Source organism: Geotrypetes seraphini, chromosome 14 (assembly GCF_902459505.1).
Source record: "Geotrypetes seraphini chromosome 14, aGeoSer1.1, whole genome shotgun sequence".
Classification (NCBI taxonomy): Eukaryota; Metazoa; Chordata; class Amphibia; order Gymnophiona; family Dermophiidae; genus Geotrypetes; species Geotrypetes seraphini.
The window spans coordinates 76,016,467-76,036,833 of NC_047097.1; the positions used below are offsets into that span (position 1 = coordinate 76,016,467).

Genomic DNA, 20,367 nt, shown 5'->3' on the forward strand with positions numbered 1-20,367 from the left:
GAGCGAGACTCAGACAAATGGTATTAGAGCCCACTAGGGATTGGGCTATACTAGACCTAATACTCACCAACGGAGAAAGTATCACAGAGGTCTCGGTAGGCGATACGTTGGCCTCCAGTGACCACAACATGATATGGTTCAACCTCAGGAAAGGTTTCACTAAGTCAAGCACATCAACCAAGGTCCTCAACTTTAAGGGCACAAACTTCGAAAGCATGGGAGATTTCGTCCATCGGGCACTGCAAAACCATACCGAAACAGGTAATGTAGAGGTAATGTGGTCAACTCTGAAATCAACCTTACACGAGGCAACCAACCGCTACGTCAAATCAGTAAGTAAATGGCAAAGAAACAAAAGACCACAGTGGTTATCTGCGGAGATCTCAGACCTCATAAAAAAGAAGAAAAGAGCGTTCATCATCTACAAGCAATCAGGGAAGAGAGAATCCAAGGAAGACTATATGGCCAAGTCAAAAGCGGTCAAAATGGCAGTCAGGAAGGCCAAACTCCGAATGGAGAACCTTGCGAAGAACATCAAGAAGGGCAATAAATCCTTCTTCCGGTATATTAGTGACAGAAAAAGAAACACAGATGGGATAGTACACCTTAGGAAACCCGACGGGAACTATGTAGAATCGAACTCCGACAGAGCCAAACTTTTAAATGAATACTTCTGCTCGGTCTTCACTTGCGAGGCGCCGGGATCCGACCATCAGCTGCCGACGAGGAAAAACTCGGAAGACCCGTTTCGAAATTTAGAGTTTACGCCCAGCATTGTCTACGAGGAGCTATCAAGACAAGGTGAACAAAGCTATGGAACCGGACAAACTACACCCCAGGGTTCTCAGGGAGTTGAGTGACGTCCTGGCGGAACCGTTATCCGCACTCTTCAATCTTTCCCTAAGTACAGGAAGAGTCCCATTGGATTGGAAAATGGCTAACGTCATTCCACTCCACAAAAAGGGATGCAGGACGCAGGCTGAGAATTATAGACCGGTGAGTCTCACATCGATAGTGAGTAAACTTATGGAAACACTAATCAAACGCCAATTGGATACGATCCTGAACAAGGAGAATCTACGAGATCCCCATCAACATGGTTTTACGAAGGGAAGGTCCTGCCAATCAAATCTAATCAGCTTCTTTGACTGGGTAACAAGAAAGCTGGATATAGGGGAGTCCCTGGACGTCGTGTACTTGGACTTCAGCAAAGCATTTGATAGCGTCCCACACTGCAGGTTATTGAACAAGATGGGTTTGATGGGACTGGGTGAAACATTAACCGCATGGATTAGGGACTGGCTTAGAGGTAGACTTCAGAGGGTATTGGTAAACGGTACCCTCTCCGATACGACAGAGGTGATCAGCGGAGTGCCGCAGGGCTCGGTCTTGGGCCCGATCCTATTTATCATCTTCGTAAGAGACTTGGCTGACGGGCTTCGAGGTAAAATTGCATTATTCGCTGATGACGCCAAACTATGCAACATGGTAGGCAACCGCACAACAGATGAAAGCACAGTGCCCGACAAAAGCTCAATGCCCGACAGTATGACGCAGGACCTACTCCTGCTGGAGCATTGGTCAGACTTGCCAACTAAGTTTCAATTCCAAAAAAATGCAAGGTCATGCACCTTGGCGGCAAACATCCATGCAGGACTTACACCCTAAATGGTGAGATCCTAGCAAGGACTGTAGCAGAACGTGACTTGGGGGTGATCATTAGCGAAGACATGAAGACTGCCAATCAAGTGGAGAAAGCTTCATCCAGGGCTAGACAAATCATGGGCTGTATCTGTAGAAGTTTCGTCAGCCGTAAGCCCGAGGTCATAATGCCGTTGTACAAATCCATGGTGAGACCCCACCTGGAATACTGTGTACAATTCTGGAGGCCGCATTATCAAAAAGATGTGCGGAAAGTTGAGTCGGTTCAGCGAATGGCCACCAGGATGGTCTCAGGACTCAAGGATCTCCCGTATGAGGAACGACTGGGTAAGTTGAAGCTGTACTCACTCGAGGAACGCAGAGAGAGGGGAGACATGATCGAGACATTCAAATATGTCACAGGCCGTATCGAAATGGAAGAGGATCTCTTTTTCCTTAAAGAACCCACGGCAACAGGAGGGCATCCGTTGAAAATCAGGGGTGGGAAATTTCATGGCGACACCAGAAAATATTTTTTCACTGAAAGGGTGGTTGATCGCTGGAATAATCTTCCACAACAGGTAATTGAGGCAAGCAGCATGCCAGATTTTAAGAAAAGATGGGATTGGCATGTGGGATCTCTTCATGGAGGTAGTTAGGGGGTGGGCCATTAGTGTGGGCAGACTAGATGGGCCGTGGCCCTTTTCTGCCGTCATGTTCTATGTTTAACCCTTTGTAAGCCTGATAAGACTGGCCTGCCCAGTAGAGCTTGGAGTTCAAGGAAGGGCTCAATCTTGATGATCACCAGAGGGCCTGGTGGATGCAAATGACTAGGGTGAGTGATTGGGAGAGTCCTCACGGAGAGTGGCTGAGAGACCAGGAGAGTCCTCAAGGTGTGCGAAAACTGAGCGACTGGAAGAAGTCCAGAGGGAGTGTCCTCAGTGCGTGAGTCCTGGAAAAGATGAAAGAAGGACTGGGAGAGTCCTCAGGACGTGAGCCCAGGAAAGACACCTGAGTGACTGGAAGAGGCTCTGGAAGGAATAGGGGGGAAGGGGGCAGCGGCTCAGGCTGATGGGGCCCGGTAAAGTTTCCAGGACCCAAGAGGCTGGGGATTAAGGGAACAGTGGTGGCTCAAAAAGCAGTCAGAAGGGTCCAAGGTCCTACAGTGACAGAGACTGGCGAGTGACCTGCAGAGAGACCAGTAATGGTACCTGGAGCTGGCAGAAGACCCCATAGGAAGCAGCCTATAGACCAGGGGTCTCAAAGTCCCTCCTTGAGGGCCGAAATCCAGTCGGGTTTTCAGGATTTCCCCAATGAATCTGCATGAGATCTATGTGCATGCACTGCTTTCAATGCATATTCATTGGGGAAATCCTAACTAAACTAAACCTTAGGTTTGTATACCGCACCATCGTAGAGCTCGGCACGGTTTACAGGAATTGGGATGAGAAAGGAACTCCAAGGAAAGGATGAAGTTTGGAGGAAAGAAGAATGTTTAGAGGACTAGGATATCAAAGGAGGAGGGAATGTTACATTTTTAAGAAAAGCCAGGTTTTCAGATGCTTATGGAAAAGTTGGAGAGAACTCAGGTTCCGAAGAGAGGAGGTAAGGTTGTTCCAGAGCTCGGTGAATCTGAAGGGGAGGGAAGTCCCTAGCTTTCCTGGATGGGAAATGCCTTTTAATGAGGGGAAGGATAGTTTCAATTTTTGGGTAGGTCTGGTGGTATTACAATTTGAGGCGTTCCAAAAAAGTGGAATAAAGGGAGGAAGGATGCCGTGAAGGATCTTGAAAGTTAGGCAGATGCATTTGAAGTGGACTCTGGAAATTATCGGAAGCCAGTGAAGCTTGGACAGGAGCGGTGAGACGTAATCAAATTTACTTTTTGCAAAGATAAGCTTAGCCGCGGCATTCTGAATCCGTTGGAGTCCGTGAAGGTTTTTCTTCGTTAGGCTTATGAAGATAGAATTGCAATAATCCAGTCTGGAGAGGATGATGGATTGGACAAGGACAGCAAATGCTTTTGATGGAAACAGGATCTTACTTTCCTCAGCATGTGTAGGCTGAAAAAGCATTTTTTTTACCAGGGAGTTGAGGTGGTCATTGAAGGACAATGTAGAATCAATGATGATGCCCAGGACCTTGCTGGAGAATTCGAGCTGCAGAGTGGAGCCGGAGGACAGTAGAATTGAGGTGTAGCTGAACTAATTTTGGGCCGAGCCAAAGTAGTTTTGTCTTGGACTCATTCAATTTCATTTGGACGGTGTGGGCCCAAGATTGGAGGTTCGAAATACAAGAGGATATGTTCTCTGAGAGGTTAGTAAGGTTCGAGTCAGTCTCGAGGAGGACAAGGATGTCATCAGCATAAGTGTAAATTGTTTCAAGGGGGGATAGATGGAGGAGTTTTAGAGAGGACATATAGATGTTGAAAAGGATAGGAGATAGAGGTGAACCTTGCGGGACTCCACAAATTGGTTTCTAGGGGGAGGATGAGGTGCCATGCATGTTGACAATGTAGGATCGGGAACGAAGGAATTTTGAGAACCATTCATGGACTGTAGAGGTGATGCCCATCTCGGAGAGTTGGTAAATTAGAATATCGTGGTGGACAACGTCGAAAGCAGCAGAAAGGTCGAATTGCAAGAGGACGGCAAACTTATTGCGAGGGCGAAGTTGTTGAACCTTAGAAATTAGGGAGGTCAATAGGGATTCAGTGCTGAAGTTGGGACGAAAGCCATATTGGGTAATATGTTGGGCTCCTGAATGATTACAGCGATAAGCTACAGTTGCAATGTTTTCCACTGTTATTTACCTATCTGATTGCTACTAGACATTTGTCAATTTGCAGAATAACCTTCCACAGTGGTCTGTGACTGACAGAAACTTAAAACTTCCGCATGCCGTTGGGCTCCGCATTGTTCGAATAGATTTCTGCGCCGTTGGCTTTAGCGCCAAAACACTGAGTGTCGATCTCTGACCTTTACTGTGGCGAACAAAACGGTTGTACCCAAAACTTAAAACTCAATTTTAATTAATAAAAAAAATAAACAAAGAAATCCTAATCAGCCCCCATTCAAAAATGAAGTAAACTGGAGGGGGAGCATAACCGCCTCCATTCCAGAGCTCAACCACCGGCGCGCGCCATTGTGGCTTCGGCCGGGTCCCACTCGCATCCCTGGCAGGGCTCAGACAATTCCCGGCTCCCAAGGGTGGCCCCGTCGCCCGGTAGGCTTCAGGAGAATACTGGGCCCCCCGGCAGGGCCCCAGCGCCTCCCCGGTCTCTCGGCGGGGCCCCGGTGCCTCCCCAGGCCCGCGGCGGGCTCCGGTGCAGACCTCAGGCGTCTTCCAGTGAGCAGAGGCTCGGCCTCCAGGCACCTGCCCAGACCCCCGGCAGGTGAAAACCCAACTGGATTGCGGCCCTCGAGGAGGGACTTTGAGATCCCTGCTATAGACTGAGGGCATTGGCCAAAGGTGACTGGCAAGGGACCGGCAGAGAGACTGGTAAATAGTACCAGAAGTTGCCAGAGGGCCAATGAAGGATCAGGTAGGACCTGGAGATGACTGGAAAGTGTCTGCCAGGGACCTGGTCACGTGTTTTTGAAATGTTTTAACAGACTGTATGAATGAAGCGTGTTGCTGTTGTGTTGTAGCAGAAGAATGGAAGTACCTGGGGATAGGTGTGTGACAGGTAATGACTGCTTGGCCAAATCACAATGTTACAGAAACAAAATTCAATACTGCTATACTTTGAACACACTATAGCTTTTTTAGTACATCAAAATTTTATTGGAGTCCAAAGTAAGGTTTTCTGTAAATTTACACACCCTCCTGGGCAAATGATACATTACAACACAGTACTTTGTACAACCAATATAATCTGCCCAAGAGTGTAGAATACTGTAATTTTAAAGAGGTGTATTTATATAAATAATAGACAAAAAAATAGCATGGAAACAAAGCTTAAACTTGTCAGTGAAAATTAAAAAGAAAACCCCAAAACTTCAATAATCTCTTCATGAAGAACTGATGGTGCCCTCAAGGACCAAATCAGAAGCACTTCCCCAAACACCCCCCCCCCCCAAAAAAAAAAAAATAATAATTTAAAAAAATCCTTCACAATGGGCTTTTTTAGCAGACATTTTCATTCTTCTTTAGATGACTACTAGGTGGACAGCTTTTCTAGCCTCCTTTTCAAAACAGCCAAAATAGAATAGTAGAGTGCAATAGTACTTGTCATATGGCCTAAAAAAAAAAAAAAAAAAAATCACCAGCTGAGCACATCTGGATTCTGGAGTCAGGTCATGACAATAAAAGCAGCCAACCAGTTTCTCTTCAAGTTTAAGTGTCTGCCAATTTCTCTTCAAGTTTAAGTGTCTTATCAGCAAACATTGATACTGGGTCTCTTAGTATTATCTACCAATTGCTTAATAGTAAATAAAAGATAATTGTACAAACTACAGAGCTTTCTGCAAAAGGTTCACAGTTTTCTTTGTAAAATACTAACACTACAGAATTGAAGTTCCATGCTTCCTTTTCCAGATGACTGGAATGTTGAAAACATATGCAGAGATTTGCTTGAAACTGTGAAGCTCCGCAACACTATATTGATTGTTATTGTGGACCAATCAAGTCAGACTGTACACTCTTCCGAACACTTGGCAATGATTATTGAGCACATGGCTAGTTCTCAATCCCAGACATGGGCTGTAAGATTTCTGCCTGGGGCTATATTCATGCCAAAATGAACGCTCTAAACTCAGTCCTGAATAAAATTAAGAGCTCCACAACCACTTTTTTCCTGGCTACCATTAAAAGTTAACTAAAACTCTCAGAAAAAGGATGTCTTAAGAACACTAGAGCTTTATTCTTTTTGTTTTTAAAGGAAATGGTAAAGATCCTCTTAAAAAAAAGGATGTTCCATTCCTACTGACTGACTGACTGCAAAGTTCATGTAAGAAATAGAAATACAATGTTCACATTTAACCAAAAGGAGTGCTTTTGACTTTTCTGAGAGAATATATTGGTTTACAAAATGGTGGTATCTTTTGTCCATTTGTCTCCAAAGTTGCTTCATTAGCAACAAAGCCAAAGTAGATCACCAGTTCTCTCATGGACACAGTTCTTCTGTAAGGAACCTAGGATCTGTAATGCCAAGGCCAAACAGTAAACAAATTTCACATTCTCCATTTCTTGCATTTTACTAGCTCTTCACTTTAAGGGTGCTTTTTGAAGTCATTCCACATGTATGTACACAATAAACTGCAGAATCTTGTGCATCTCCTACCCATCCAGGTATTAAAAGAATATATGGAGAATTCACTTAGGAAAATGGTTTTATTGTCTTCCTTTAGTTGACCCTCTTCATTAATTCAGGAAATCTGCTGAAGCAGAAGAACTGTTTTTATATCAGCACTGAGAAACCTGAAGTGCTGTTGTTTTCCTCTCTGCTTTCATTCCTGGGGATTAAAGGGCATCATTGGAGCGTTCTTTTTGGTAGTCTACAGGGTCCCCTTGAAGTTCTCTCTCTTCATCATCTACAATTCAAATAGATTAGAATTTGTTACTATCTCAACAGATACCATGAAAATCATTTGCAGATTACTCAGATCCCAGTGATGCAAAATCTAACATATGTAGATTTTATATTTATTCACAGTACAGTGGTACCTCGGTTTACGAGTGCACCGTTTTGCGGGTGTTTTGCAAGACGAGCAAAACATTCGCAAAATCGGCGCCTTGGAAACCGAGCGCACTTTGATTTGCGAGCGCCCCTCCTGCAAACCGGCACCCTCCCCCCCGCGATCCGGCACCCCCCTCCTGCCGCCATCGGCCACACACCCCCCCGCTGCCATCGGGCACCCCCCCCGCCGCGACCTGAGGTCCCCCCAACCCACCCGAACCCTCTTCTTACTTTTCTGTAGCCTCCGCAGCAGCACCGGCACCAGCATGTCCTGTGCGTGGTGCCAGTGCCTGAAGATCTGCTTCCTGTGCAAGGCCTGAGAGTTCACGTCAAACGTGAACTCTCACGTCGAACGTGAACTCTCAAGGCCCAGCACAGGAAGCAGATCTTCAGGCACCGGCACCACGCACAGAACATGCTGGTGCCGCTGCCGCTGCTGAGGCTACAGAAAAGTAAGAAGAGGGTTCGGGTGGGTTGGGGGGACCTCAGGTCGCGACGGGGGGGGGTGCCGTATCACCGGGGGGGGGGGAGGGTGCCGGTTCGCGGGGGGGAGCAATGCCGGTTCTCGTGGAGGGGGGGAGCAGCGCTGCTGGCCTCGGGGGGGGGGAAGGTGGGGGGTGGAAACATATCAAAGCAAGTTTCCCTTACTTCCTATGGGGAAACTTGCTTTGATATACGAGCATTTTGGATTACGAGCATGCTCCTGGAACGGATTATGCTCGTAATCCAAGGTACCACTGTATTTCCAAATCCAAAATTCTAGGCAAGTTATTTCCCTGCCCAAGTGGACTTACAGTCTCAGTAATACCTAAGGCAGTGGTCCTCAGTCCAGTTTTTGGGACATACCTAGTTAGGTTTTCAGGATATTCATAATGAATATGCATGAGGGCTCATATAAATTTATCTCATGCATATTCATTGTGGATATCCTGAAGACTGGTTTGATGTGTCCTGAGAAACCTGAACTAGAGCAATCAATTTCATAAGAAATGTTAGAAAAAGCAGAATTTGAACCCAAAAAGGACACCCATGAGTTTCTTTGTACTGTATTCAGCGTATGCTAATCATAAGAACGTAAGAGTTGATATACTGGGACAGACTGATGATCCATCCATACGAGTAGACTCGTATGTGCTCAGATAAATGGGTGCTGGACATCATTCAGGAAGAGCAAAAGATAGGTTTCTTTTGCCTGCCTCCGGATTTGTTTCTAGACTCGCTGGCAGGTCAGTTGGAAAAGGAGATTCTTAGTACACAGATTCTTAGTACAAGAAACAGCAATTCCTATTCAGCCATCGCTGTTTAAATGATAAACTAAATAAGATTGCTAACTATTTAACAAAACATTTAAATTTATACATGGTGATGGCAAATTTTTATATACCAATACAGATTCACTCCCATCACTACCCTCTTTCTCTTTGATCTCAGTATACAAAATCAATTGGCACAAAATCAGCTGTCAAGGCCATTGTACTTTATATAATGAATCATCATCTGGACAATTTCCACTTCAAATAGGAACCTCACAAAATCAAAATATTTTGGTATCTGGTACAGTAATTCTCCCAAATTTTAAAAATTGATATGGACTTATCAGCCAAATGGTCAGCAATACTTTAGACAAATGGTGCCCTCTATATCTAAGTTGGTCGGGTAGAACCGAGGACATAAAACAGTACTAATCTCAAAACTCAACTACATCTTTATTACAATCCCAACCACTGTTCCCTCTAAGCCGCGCAGGAGTCTACCTACAGTCCTGCCGGTCGGGGATGCTGTTTCACTATCACATTTTCAATAGTGATGGACAGGCAAGTTCTGTAGGACTCCAGGGAACCTGTCTCTCCTTTGTGACTGAAAATATAATATTAAAGCCCCAACCCCTTACTGATATCTATTTATTTAAAAAAATGTATTACCTGCTACATCTACCAGTTCTGCACGGGTTACAGTACATAATAAAATAACCTACAAGGGCTGATTTAAAAGTAATAAGACTGCCTGTTTTTCTTCCAAGAAGAAGTCATGGCAACAATGCTGTACTGGTTTTTGTGAAGCTCATACACTGAAATTTCTGAACTTGCAGTGGACTACCATAGACTTCATTGTTGGGTCCAGCAAGAGGAAGAACTTCGTACACTTTCATCATGGCAGATGAGGAAGATGTGTCTGTCAGAGTACGCAGCATGGCTAATTGTTTCACCACTGTATGCTTGCTGTAACATTTCAAGAGTTTCATTATTGCTCTTTCCAAGTTTAACACAAAACTCAATTACACATCTCTGGCATACTCTCAGACACATCTTCCTTATCTGCCACAACAAAATATACAAAAATAAAAACGTAAAACAAAAAATATAGCAAAATCAAGCAACATAATATCATAACATCCAAAAATGACCAGGTACTAATTTCAGTTATATAATTCACTAATTATATGATCAAAATAAGTATCTTCAAGTACTTTCTGAACTGTATTACCCCAGGCAAAGTTCTAATCTCTACAGTAAAGCATTCTACCGATAGACACCCTGGTTAGAAAACATGGCATGCCAGTTAGTCAATTGTTTCACATTCTTAAAGGATTTAGCTTCCACTTAGCAACATATCTTCAGAATGTGAAACAAAGAAGTCAAAACTGATAAAGCATCACCATTCAATACCCTGTAAATCATGCATAACACCTTAAACTCGATGCACACTTGTATTGGCAACCAGTGTAGGTCCTGAAGGACAGGTGCAATATGCTCTGATCTAGACCTTAGCAATAAGCCGAACGGCAGCATTCGGAGCCATTTGCAAAGCCTAGGAATTATAATAATCAAGAATTGGTGGTAACATGGTAGTCACAACAGATCAAAAATTGCTCACGCACAAATAGTAATAGTAATGCAGTTGGAGGACTCCCACTCAGTTTAGAGGGAACAGTGATCCCAACATATTTTCCTTCCAAGTTTTATAAAACTAAAAAACCTAGTTAGCAATATTAACAGGATTTATTTGGCATAGCAAAACCCTAAGAATAACCCTTCCTAAACTAAAATTACCCAAAGCAAAAGATAGCATCAATTTGCCTGATGTCAAAACGCATCACCAAGTATTTCAAATGTCACAAGCTATAAAATGGTTTTACTCTACAACACTTCATGATGCCCCCCAAGATGGGTCACATTTAAAAGCGCAAAACTGAAACCCTTTCCATTACACCTCTTATGCTCAATGAGTAACTATCACTTTCCCAATGATACTTTATTAAAGTTCACCATCCAAATAATTAAAAATCCTCTTAAAAGATTAAAACCAAAGGAAATACACCGCTCCTTGTACTGGGCTGTGAGGAGGAGGTGTTGGATCAGGGTTTGGGGATGGAGCATTGGCGCTTGCTATACATTGCTCTGTTGGTGGCCAAATGGGGAGTGCTCCAGCTGTGGATGGATGAACTTGCCCCTGAGGTACTTGGATGGAAGCAGTCCCTTATAGAAGTAGCCCGCTGGGAACTTTGTAGTACTGGGGAGGGGGAGGGGGAGGGGGGGTCTTCTTCCTACCAAATGTACCGGTCTCTCTTGGAGGCAGCCTTGTTGGAGGTCAGCTCATTGTTTTACCTTCACCTTTGTTCCCTGTAGGGATGTCACACAGGAAACACACACACGCAGTCTTAGAGTCAGGATGGAGGCGCTGCCAGGGGCTAGCTCTGAGTCCCTTTTATTGAGTATCTTATGCTAATTCCATCAAAGTAACTCCCTCGATTACATATCTAATGATTGGAGGATACAAAGTTCGTGCCTTTACAGCATGGATACAAAGAAAGGTACATGCTTTTACCTCGTGATCATCCTCCAACTTAGCACTTAGACAAGGGCCTGATTATCACGTGGACAGACCCTGAGTCTTGCACGTCCTCAAGGCCTGTCAGCTGATGTCCTTTCCAAATAAGAACAGCTTAAATAAGATAAGGGTTAATATGTGATAGGGGTCTGGGAATGCCTCAGCATTCTGTCACAAGGTGCTAGCATTGTTTAGAATGTCTACGTGGCAGGAGGGGAAAGGGAATCTTCTTTCACAGGGCCTCAGATCCGAACACAGGGCCTCAGATCAGTGTGCTGACCTTGCCTGTGTGTGGACCTTGCCCTAGTTAAGAACATTACTACAGTTCCCAATCACTCAGAAGGGAGGGTTGAGGGGGGGGAATGGTTCTGTGGGATTGTATATGTGTGTGGGGGGGGGGGAGTGCGTGTGGATGGATTGTTTGGGTACTTTACTTTGAGGGGATCCTCTCCTCCTTTTTGCTTAAAAATGGAAAGTATTGAACAGTTCGTTTCCTTTTTGTTCTTTGCTACCAGCTTTGTGCTATTGTAGTTGATGGGGACTGGTCTTGGAGGGGGAATGTGGAGGCCTCAGCCTTCCTCTCTCTACCCTGTACGACTTGTAATTGGTATTTTGTTTCCATGTACTGACTGAGCATTGTTTGCATGTTTTGTATGTTCACTAGTTTCTGATCAATAAAAATTATTTCAAACAAAAAAAATAATTTGGGATGGACTCCCCAGCCCCTAAACTGTCAAATATGCGCATTGATTGCGTTTGATTGGTTCCGAATCAATGACCATATACCACGTGCCACAGCACACTGGGAGAGAGGGTGGAGCTTCGGGCTTTGCCTCTCTTCAGGTCCTCTAGGGCTGGGGAGCTGGCCTGGATCTGTGATTTCTTTAAAAAAAAACAACAACAAAAAAAAAACTCACCCAGAGGCTATTCTGGAGTTTGGCGACGAATGCCTGCGTTCCAAGTCAGAGGACTCTTTACTCTTTTAGTGCACTACGAGTGTCTCAGCAGGGCCCTACAGTGGACAAAGTGTGAATTTTCAATGGCCCTTTTTTCGGCTCCTCTGGAAATTGTATTCTTTGGTCTAGCTCATTGGACACAGCTAGTGGGCATGTCGGCTTATTCTAAACCAGTTGTGCCAGTGGCAGAGATCTCTTTTCAGAAGCTCTTTCATCTGGCTATGGCGAGCTCGATTGCATTATGCCATATGCATATGCCCCTCCGTCAGCAGACCTTTTAAGCATAGCTCTGTCCACCATTTTATTGCTGAGGTATTGAAAGAGCAAAAAATTGGAATCTCCTCTTTCCAGATCACAGTGTTCGGTCATGGACCGTTCTAATGTGCTGTCCTCTTTTTTTCCATCCCATCCTTAGCTTCTTGGTCTGATTACAGAACAATGGGATGCCCAGGCTGCTCTTTCTGTCTCTCTCAAGCTATGTCTAAGCTTTATCCGCTGGCTCCTGATTCAGCAGTTTTTGAGCAACCTAAGGTGGATTCCACTGTGGCGCAGAATACCCAGCACACGGACCTCCCTAATTATGGAGGAGTAGTGTTTAAGGACTCCCCAGGATTGCAGAGTCGATACTATATATACCATTCACATACCCTCCAATCAGAGACATCAAACGGAAAAAACTGTACGATGGCCTACTAGCCACACAGGCAGCAAAACTAGACCACCAACTCTCCAATCTACTAATCATGACCCCAGACTACAAAACTTTCAGAAAAGAAATAAAAACCCTGCTATTCAAAAAAATCCATGAAGACTAACACCATAAGAAACATTTAAATCCTCTGAAGTAACCCGCTCTACTCTGTAACACCTCTGGACATGTCCAAAATCCTCTTCTGTAATTCTGAAATCCTTCTTCTGTAATCCGCCTTGATCTGCAAGGTAATGGCGTTATAAAAATCACTAATGTAATGTAATATATTTATTTTTAACTTTTTGAAGTGTCTTTTCAGCCATCAAGGCGGCGGTAGCCTCCTTTGCAGTGCATGCCTGTCACATGAGATTGTGCAGGGTGCCCTCTGCGGAAGTGGATGTCTGTCCCCAGCTCGTGGTGGCCGGTGTAGATTATGTGGCATATGACTTCCTTTCAAGGATCTGCTTCTTTCTGGGAAAGGTCTGATGACCTCATGGCTGGTATTACTGATTGCCGCCCTAAGTCTCTCCCTGTGAACAAGTCTCTCTGGACTTTTGGAGGAGACGGTAGTAATCTTTGTCCCTCTTGCCATTTTCATCAGGGATTCACGGGCTCTTCCTATCAGAGATATTCCCAGGAATACAGACCCGTGATGATACTTCCAATTCCAGCCATCCTCAGGCATCCGAATCCCAGGCAGCTACTGTTCTTAAACAGTCCTCCAGAGGGCTACTTTGCTCAGTTTTCTCGGGAGTAGACTTGTAGTTGCTCAGATAAATGGGTGCTGGACATCATTCAGGAAGAGCAAAAGATAGATTTATTTTGCCTGCCTCCGGATTTGTTTCTGGACTCACTGGCAGGTCAATTGGAAAAGGAGTCAAATGTCTGCACTACTTTGCAACATCTCTTGGACATCCGAGCGCTAGAACCCATTCCAGAACACATATCAGGCTTCGGAAGATACTCGTTATACTTCATCGTGCCAAGTACAGCTCAGAGGCCTGGAGGCCCATTCTGGATCTCAAGTCAGTCAATTGCTACCTGCGGATTCCTCATTTCCAAATAGAAACAGTGAACATAGTCATTACTGCTATCTCTCTTGGGGAGTTTCTAGCATCCTTGGATCTCACGGAGGCTTACCTCCATATTCCAATATTTCCGGAGCATCGCAGGTTTCTGAGTTTCCATGTTCTGAAACTGCATTTCCAGTTTGCGGCTCTTTCTTTTGCGATCGCGACAGCTCCCCGCACTTTCACCAAGGTGATGGTACTTGTAGCAATTTTTCTCCAAAGGTGCTAGACATTGTTAGGTTGTATCCGCAAAAGTTTCGTCAGCCAGAAGCCTGAAGTCATAATGCCATTATACAGAACCATGGTGAGACCTCATTTGGAATACTGTGTGCAATTCTGGAGGCCACACTACCGAAAAGATGTGCTGAGAGTAGAGTCGGTGCAACAGATGGCCACCAGGATGGTCTCGGGGCTCAAGGATCTATCGTACGAGGAAAGGCTGAAAAATTTGCGGCTGTACTCACTCGAGGAACGTAGGGAGAGAGGAGACATGATCGAGACGTTTAAGTATATTACCGGCCGTATCGAGATGGAAGAAGAGATTCTCTTTCTCAAAGGACCCTCAGCCACAAGAGGGCATCAGCTCAAATTCAGGGGCGGGAAATTTCATGGCGACACCAGGAAATATTTCTTCACCGAGAGAGTGGTTGATCCTTGGAACGAGCTCCCGGTGCAGGTGATCGAGGCAAACAGCGTGCAAGAATTTAAGAGCAAATGGGATGCTCATGTGGGATCCCTTAGAGGGTTAAGCCAAGGTAACCTGTCATCAGGAGTAGGATCCCTAAGATAGTAGACTTGGGGGTGGGTCAGGAATCCATCCAAGGGTTCTGAAGGAATTAAAGGAGGAGATAGCGGAACTACTGCAGCAAGTTTGCAACCTATCCCTGAAAACAGGCGTGATACCAGAGGATTGGAAGATAGCCAACGTCACGCCCATCTTTAAAAAGGGATCAAGAGGTGACCCGGGAAACTATAGACCGGTGAGTCTGACCTCGGTTCCGGGGAAAATGGCGGAAGCGCTGATAAAAGAAAAAAATCGATGAACATTTGGAAAGAAACGAACTTCTGATACCAAGCCAACATGGTTTCTGCAGGGGGAGATCGTGCTTAACTAACTTATTGCACTTCTTCGAAGGAATCAACAAACGGATGGACAAAGGAGACCCCATAGACATCGTATACCTAGATTTCCAAAAAGCCTTTGACAAGGTGCCTCACGAGCGTCTACTCCGGAAACTGAAGAACCGTGGGGTGGACGGAGACATACATAGATGGATCAGAAACTGGTTGGCGGGTAGGAAACAGAGGGTAGGAGTGAAGGGCCACTACTCGGACTGGAAGAGGGTCACGAGTGGTGTTCCGCAGGGCTCGGTGCTCGGGCCGCTACTATTTAATATATTCATAAATGATCTAGAAATAGGGACGACGTGTGAGATAATAAATTTGCAGACAACACCAAACTATTTAGTGGAGCTCGGACTAAAGAGGACTGCGAAGAATTGCAAAGGGACCTGAACAAACTAGGGGAATGGGCGATGAGATGGCAGATGAAGTTCAACGTTGAGAAATGTAAAGTACTGCATGTGGGAAGCAGAAACCCGAGGTACAACTATACGATGGGAGGGATGTTATTGAATGAGAGTACCCAAGAAAGGAACTTGGGGGTGGACATGACAATGAAGCCAATGGCACAGTGCGCAGCAGCCGCAAAGAAAGCGAATAAAATGCTAGGTATAATCAAGAAGGGTATTATAACCAGGACGAAAGAAGTTATCCTGCCGTTGTATCGAGCGATGGTGCACCCGCATCTGGAATACTGCATCCAATATTGGTCGCCGTACCTTAAGAAGGATATGGCGATACTCGAGAGGGTTCAGAGGAGAGCAACACATCTGATAAAAGGGATGGAAAACCTTCCATACGCTGAGAGATTGAAGAAACTGGGTCTCTTTTCCCTGGAGAAGAGGAGACTTAGAAGGGATATGATAGAGACTTATAAGATCATGAAGGGCATAGAGAGAGTAGAAAAGGAAAGGTTCTTCAAACTGTCAAATAATAAAAGGACAAGAGGGCATCCGGAAAAGTTGAAAGGGGACAGATTCAAAACAAATGCTAGGAAGTTCTTCTTTACCCAACGTGTGGTGGACACCTGGAATGCGCTTCCAGAGAACGTAATAGGGCCGAGTACGGTACTGGGGTTTAAGAAAGGATTGGACAGTTTCCTGCTGGAAAAGGGGATAGAAGGGTATAAATAGAGGATTACTGCACAGGTCCTGGACCTGTTGGGCCGCTGCGTGAGCGGACTGCTGGGCATGATGGACCTCAGGTCTGACCCAGCGGAGGCATTGCTTATGTTCTTATGCCGTCATCTTCTATGTTTATATGTTTAATAAAGAATAGGCTCTGACAATAGTTTCTGATTAACTTTAGTTATCTGTGCATCTGGACCCATTGTCCTAAGCACCCTCTTAATCAGACATTAACACATTAACATCTTTTAGCTATTCATGATTTAATCAGGGCTATTTAAAACCGTCTTTTAGGGCTATATGAAACCGTCTACCTGCACTCAGGGTCTATCTGCATTCACATGCCAGAGTCAGATTGATATAATTTCCCATAGGCCTTTGCTGACATTAGTTATGCCAACTGAAAATGCTGATTGCTAGCAATAGCTATGCTGACAGCAGGGTGTCTAGGTCCATCCTTTCTTGGACGACTGGTTGATCCAGGTTCCGCCTTGACACGAGAGCGTCCATGTGGTGAAGACAGTGGTCTTTCTGCTACAGAGCTTGGGTTGCATTGTCAACTTTAAAAAGAGCCAGTTGATGCCATCCTAGACTTTGGAAAATCTGGGCCTTCTTTTCAACACCTGGCAGGTTTGTGTATTTCTTCCCACACCATACAGTCCGGAACTTCAGCAGCAGATCATAGATTTCCTGAACATTCCATCTCTCACAACCTGGCAGGTGCTAGGATCCATGGCAGCCTCCTTGGAGGTGGTCCTCTGGGTCAGTGCACACATGCGCCCTCAACAGAAGTCCCTCATCTTTTGGTTGTCATCCCTTTCAGATTCCTGCTTCCCTGGCCAGAACCAGAATGCAGAATTCTGCGCTGGTGGCTTCTGGGGGGAGGCTCTCTACCAGGGCAAGCTTCTTTGAATATTATGACTCTTATGACAGATGACAGCCTGTCAGGTTGGGGTGATTACTGCAGGGACTGTTCCATTCAGGGGCAGTGAACATCTCATCAGAGGTATTGGTTGATCAATTGTTTGGACCTTCAGGTGATTCACCTGGCTTTACTCGCTTCCAGCCCACTGAGGAAGGAAAAGCATTGCAAGTGTTCTCAGACAACGCCAAAGCAGTGGCGTATGTAATTTGTAAAGGGAGCACAAGAAGCACTTCTTTGGGCAAGGAGGCTCTCATGCTGTTTTGCTGGGTGGCATTACGTCTTCTGTTTCTCTTGGCAATGCACGTGGCCAGAGTTGACAATGTACAGACTTCCCCAGTCGACAAGTCCTGGACCCAGAATGGTCCATTACATGGAAAGCATTTCTGTCTGATCATATAGTGCTGGGGTCAACCCCAGATGGACTTGATGGCTTCAACAGAGAACGTGAAGGTTAGGTGCTTCCTTCAGTCGAAGAACGGAATGCAGAAGCTTAGGGCTGGATGCCTTGGTTTAGCCCCAGCCAGCTCACAAGCTCCTTTGTGTTCCCCTCCATGGCCTCTGGTTGGTTGGGTCATCCACCAGATAGCAACGCATCCCATCTTCGTGATTCTAATTGCTCCAGACTGGCCTCATCATATGTGGTTTGCAGATCTAATCAGTCTTCAATGGGACAGGAAGCTCAAACTCCTTCCTCGCAACCTTCTCTGTCAGGGTCTGTTGCACATGGAGATCCACAGTGCTTTGCCCAGATTAGGCATGGTTATTCAGAAGAGGTCCTCTCGACACTGTTAACGTCCAAGAAACCCTAAACTATGGCTTCTTATGCCTCAGCCTGGAAGGCTTCCCAACAGTGGTGTGTTAAGGACTGGGAGGAGCCCTAGTGGGCTCCCATTTCGGTGGTCCTGTTTTTTCTTCAGACAGACTTAGATAAGGGTTTATCAGTGTCTTCCCCTAAAGTTCCAGTAGCAGGCTTTTCATGCTTTTGGGCATGTAGGTGTTCTATTTCGCTTCCTGATCATCCAGATGTGCCCAGATTTCCAAGAGGGGCATTTCATTTGCAGCCTCACTTGCGTCATCCTTTTCTTTCATGGAATCTTTCCATCATTCTACAGGGCCTTGAGGAAGCCCCATTCGAGCCATTGAAGGCTGCTACTCTTCTAGATCTGACGCTCAGACTATTTCAGCTCAATGTATTTCGGAGCTTCAAGCTCTTTCATGCTGAAACCCTTTCTTTGTATTACAGACGAAGTTGTATTACAGATGAAGTTGTTCTCCATACTGTACATTCTTTTCTACCGACAGTAGATTCTGCTTTTCATGTCACCCTGGAGGTTCGTTTGCCTGAGTTTCATTCAATAGACTCAGAGCAAAAGGATCTTATGCAAGTTGGACGTCAAGAGAGTCTTGCTCCACTTTTGGAGAGGACTAATAATTTTCAGCTATTTGATCTTCTCTTTGTTCTGACTGCTCCGCCTCGAAGTAGTGTACCGGCGTCTATGACCTCGATCACCCAATGGATTCACTGCTGCTCAGAGAATTACGAAAGCACAGCATAGTGCATAAGGTTAACAGTGTCTGCAGCTGCACCTTAATTACAAATTCATAAGGGCATCAGTGTGATCAGAAAAGATAAAAGCAAATGAGACAAGTATAAAAAAAAGGTACACATATTTAATACACAGAGGATGGGCCGAAGCTGAGAGGAAAAGGTGTCTTGAAAGGAAAGGGACTGGGGCAAGCAGCATAACTAGTGGAATTGATTTGAATCATGTTTGTAACAGATATGAGAAGAGGGCTGAAAGGGTAAGTGAGGATCTGATGCTATGTTGCATTTGGACATTTTTATGTACAGAAGGATTGGACAGACTGGATGGTCACTAAGGTCTTTATCTGCTGTCATTTCTACGTTACTTTATAAAGCATCTAGGTAATATTTAGCAGAAATGGCCAGGTCGATCTATCAGTTTCCCAATTCCTCTGTTTTCTATCTAGTGCAAACTGGCACTACTAAGAAGAAGAGTGACATGCTACAGATTAACCTGCCAACCTGATGTTTTACAAATTCAGTAGAATGAGTACTCCCAGATGAAGGATATTGTTGGGTATTCAGAGCTGATACAAGGTTTCCTCCTAGCTCACTATGGGATCAGAAAGATAATTATTTTTTTCTAAATTTCAATGCATTTTTTTTCCTTCCCTTTCTTACTACAAACATGATTCAATCCATTTAATCTGCATATACTGATTTCTTGAAAACAAATTACAGAGTTGTAGATAGTGAATCAGTTCTGGGAGTATAAATACTCACTTTTTAGGGAGACTAATGTATCAGGAAGATCATCAGCATTCCTCTTCCAATACAGAAACCAGAGCAAAGCTGCCTATAGCTCTTCCCACCCACCATGCTGCTTGGAACAACACAAGTGGACTCAACACCAGCACATCCTATTACCTCGACTACAGAAAGCAACACTATTGCCTCAGATACCACAACATTTTATCAGTGATGAGTCTTAAGTGTGAAAAGTGAGGAAATATAAATGGAGCATCACCCGGCCTATAAGACTGGCTCTGGAATTCTCACCAATTCACTCAGATTAGATAATACCGCAATATCACCTTCTGCATACATTCAGCCAGTAATTCAGAGATGGCTCTGTACACTAATGGCATGGAGACAAGGCCCAAGCTCACCTTGGACGTCTTCTTCTCCCCCATCACCATCCTCTTCCTCATTGTAAGCCAGTTCAGCCTGCTTGTCTGCCTCATATTCACCCACGTTCCCATCATCCCCATTGTAATCTGCAAGTTTAGAACCATGGTGTGGATCAACAGGGGATTCATTCTCATCAAAGAAACGGCCTGGGAAGTAGGCAGAGGGATAGGTTGAAAGCAAAGAGAAAAAGAAAGGAAGATTGAAAGTAAGCTAGAGACTACAGAGATCAGCCCATGTAACAATATCTTAAAAAGACAGATATCCAGTTAGGAATCACCTCTGGGCCCAAGGATTCCAGGCAGCAGAAAATCTCTCAAGTACAGGTAGTGTTTGCAGAGTAAGAGGAACATCTCTAAGAGAGCAGCACATTTTAATTTTATGAGTGCGAAACACTGGACATCATTTACAGGAAATAAATACCCCCCTTCTGCTAGATACCCTAGAACGTGCCTCATACTGGTAGAAGAGTAGGGTTTGTTTTTAAAACCATAGCCATTTCCCTTTCAGCTCAGGTCTTCATGTTATGCACAATGTTGATTCATTCAGCTAATGAGTGTTCTCTTGAGTAGAGGGGAAAGTAGACTGTTAATGGACACAAAACGACGCTCGTATCT

At 44.8% G+C, this 20,367-nt stretch overlaps 1 protein-coding gene across 3 annotated transcripts in view; it reads right to left on the reverse strand.

The window, feature by feature from the left end:
- Positions 1-5,401: 5,401 nt before the first annotated feature.
- Positions 5,402-20,367, reverse strand: part of GOLM2 (golgi membrane protein 2) — an 87,020-nt gene continuing 72,054 nt past the window's right edge. For 2 of the 3 annotated variants that reach the window (XM_033919691.1, XM_033919690.1), the window contains 2 exons: positions 19,732-19,899; positions 5,402-7,172 (listed from right to left, as the gene is read on the reverse strand). In XM_033919691.1, the coding sequence (XP_033775582.1) occupies positions 7,102-7,172; positions 19,732-19,899 (239 nt within the window). In that variant the 3' untranslated portion in view covers positions 5,402-7,101. The remainder of the gene's footprint in view (positions 7,173-19,731; positions 19,900-20,367) is intronic. The other variant, XM_033919692.1, reaches the window with a different exon arrangement.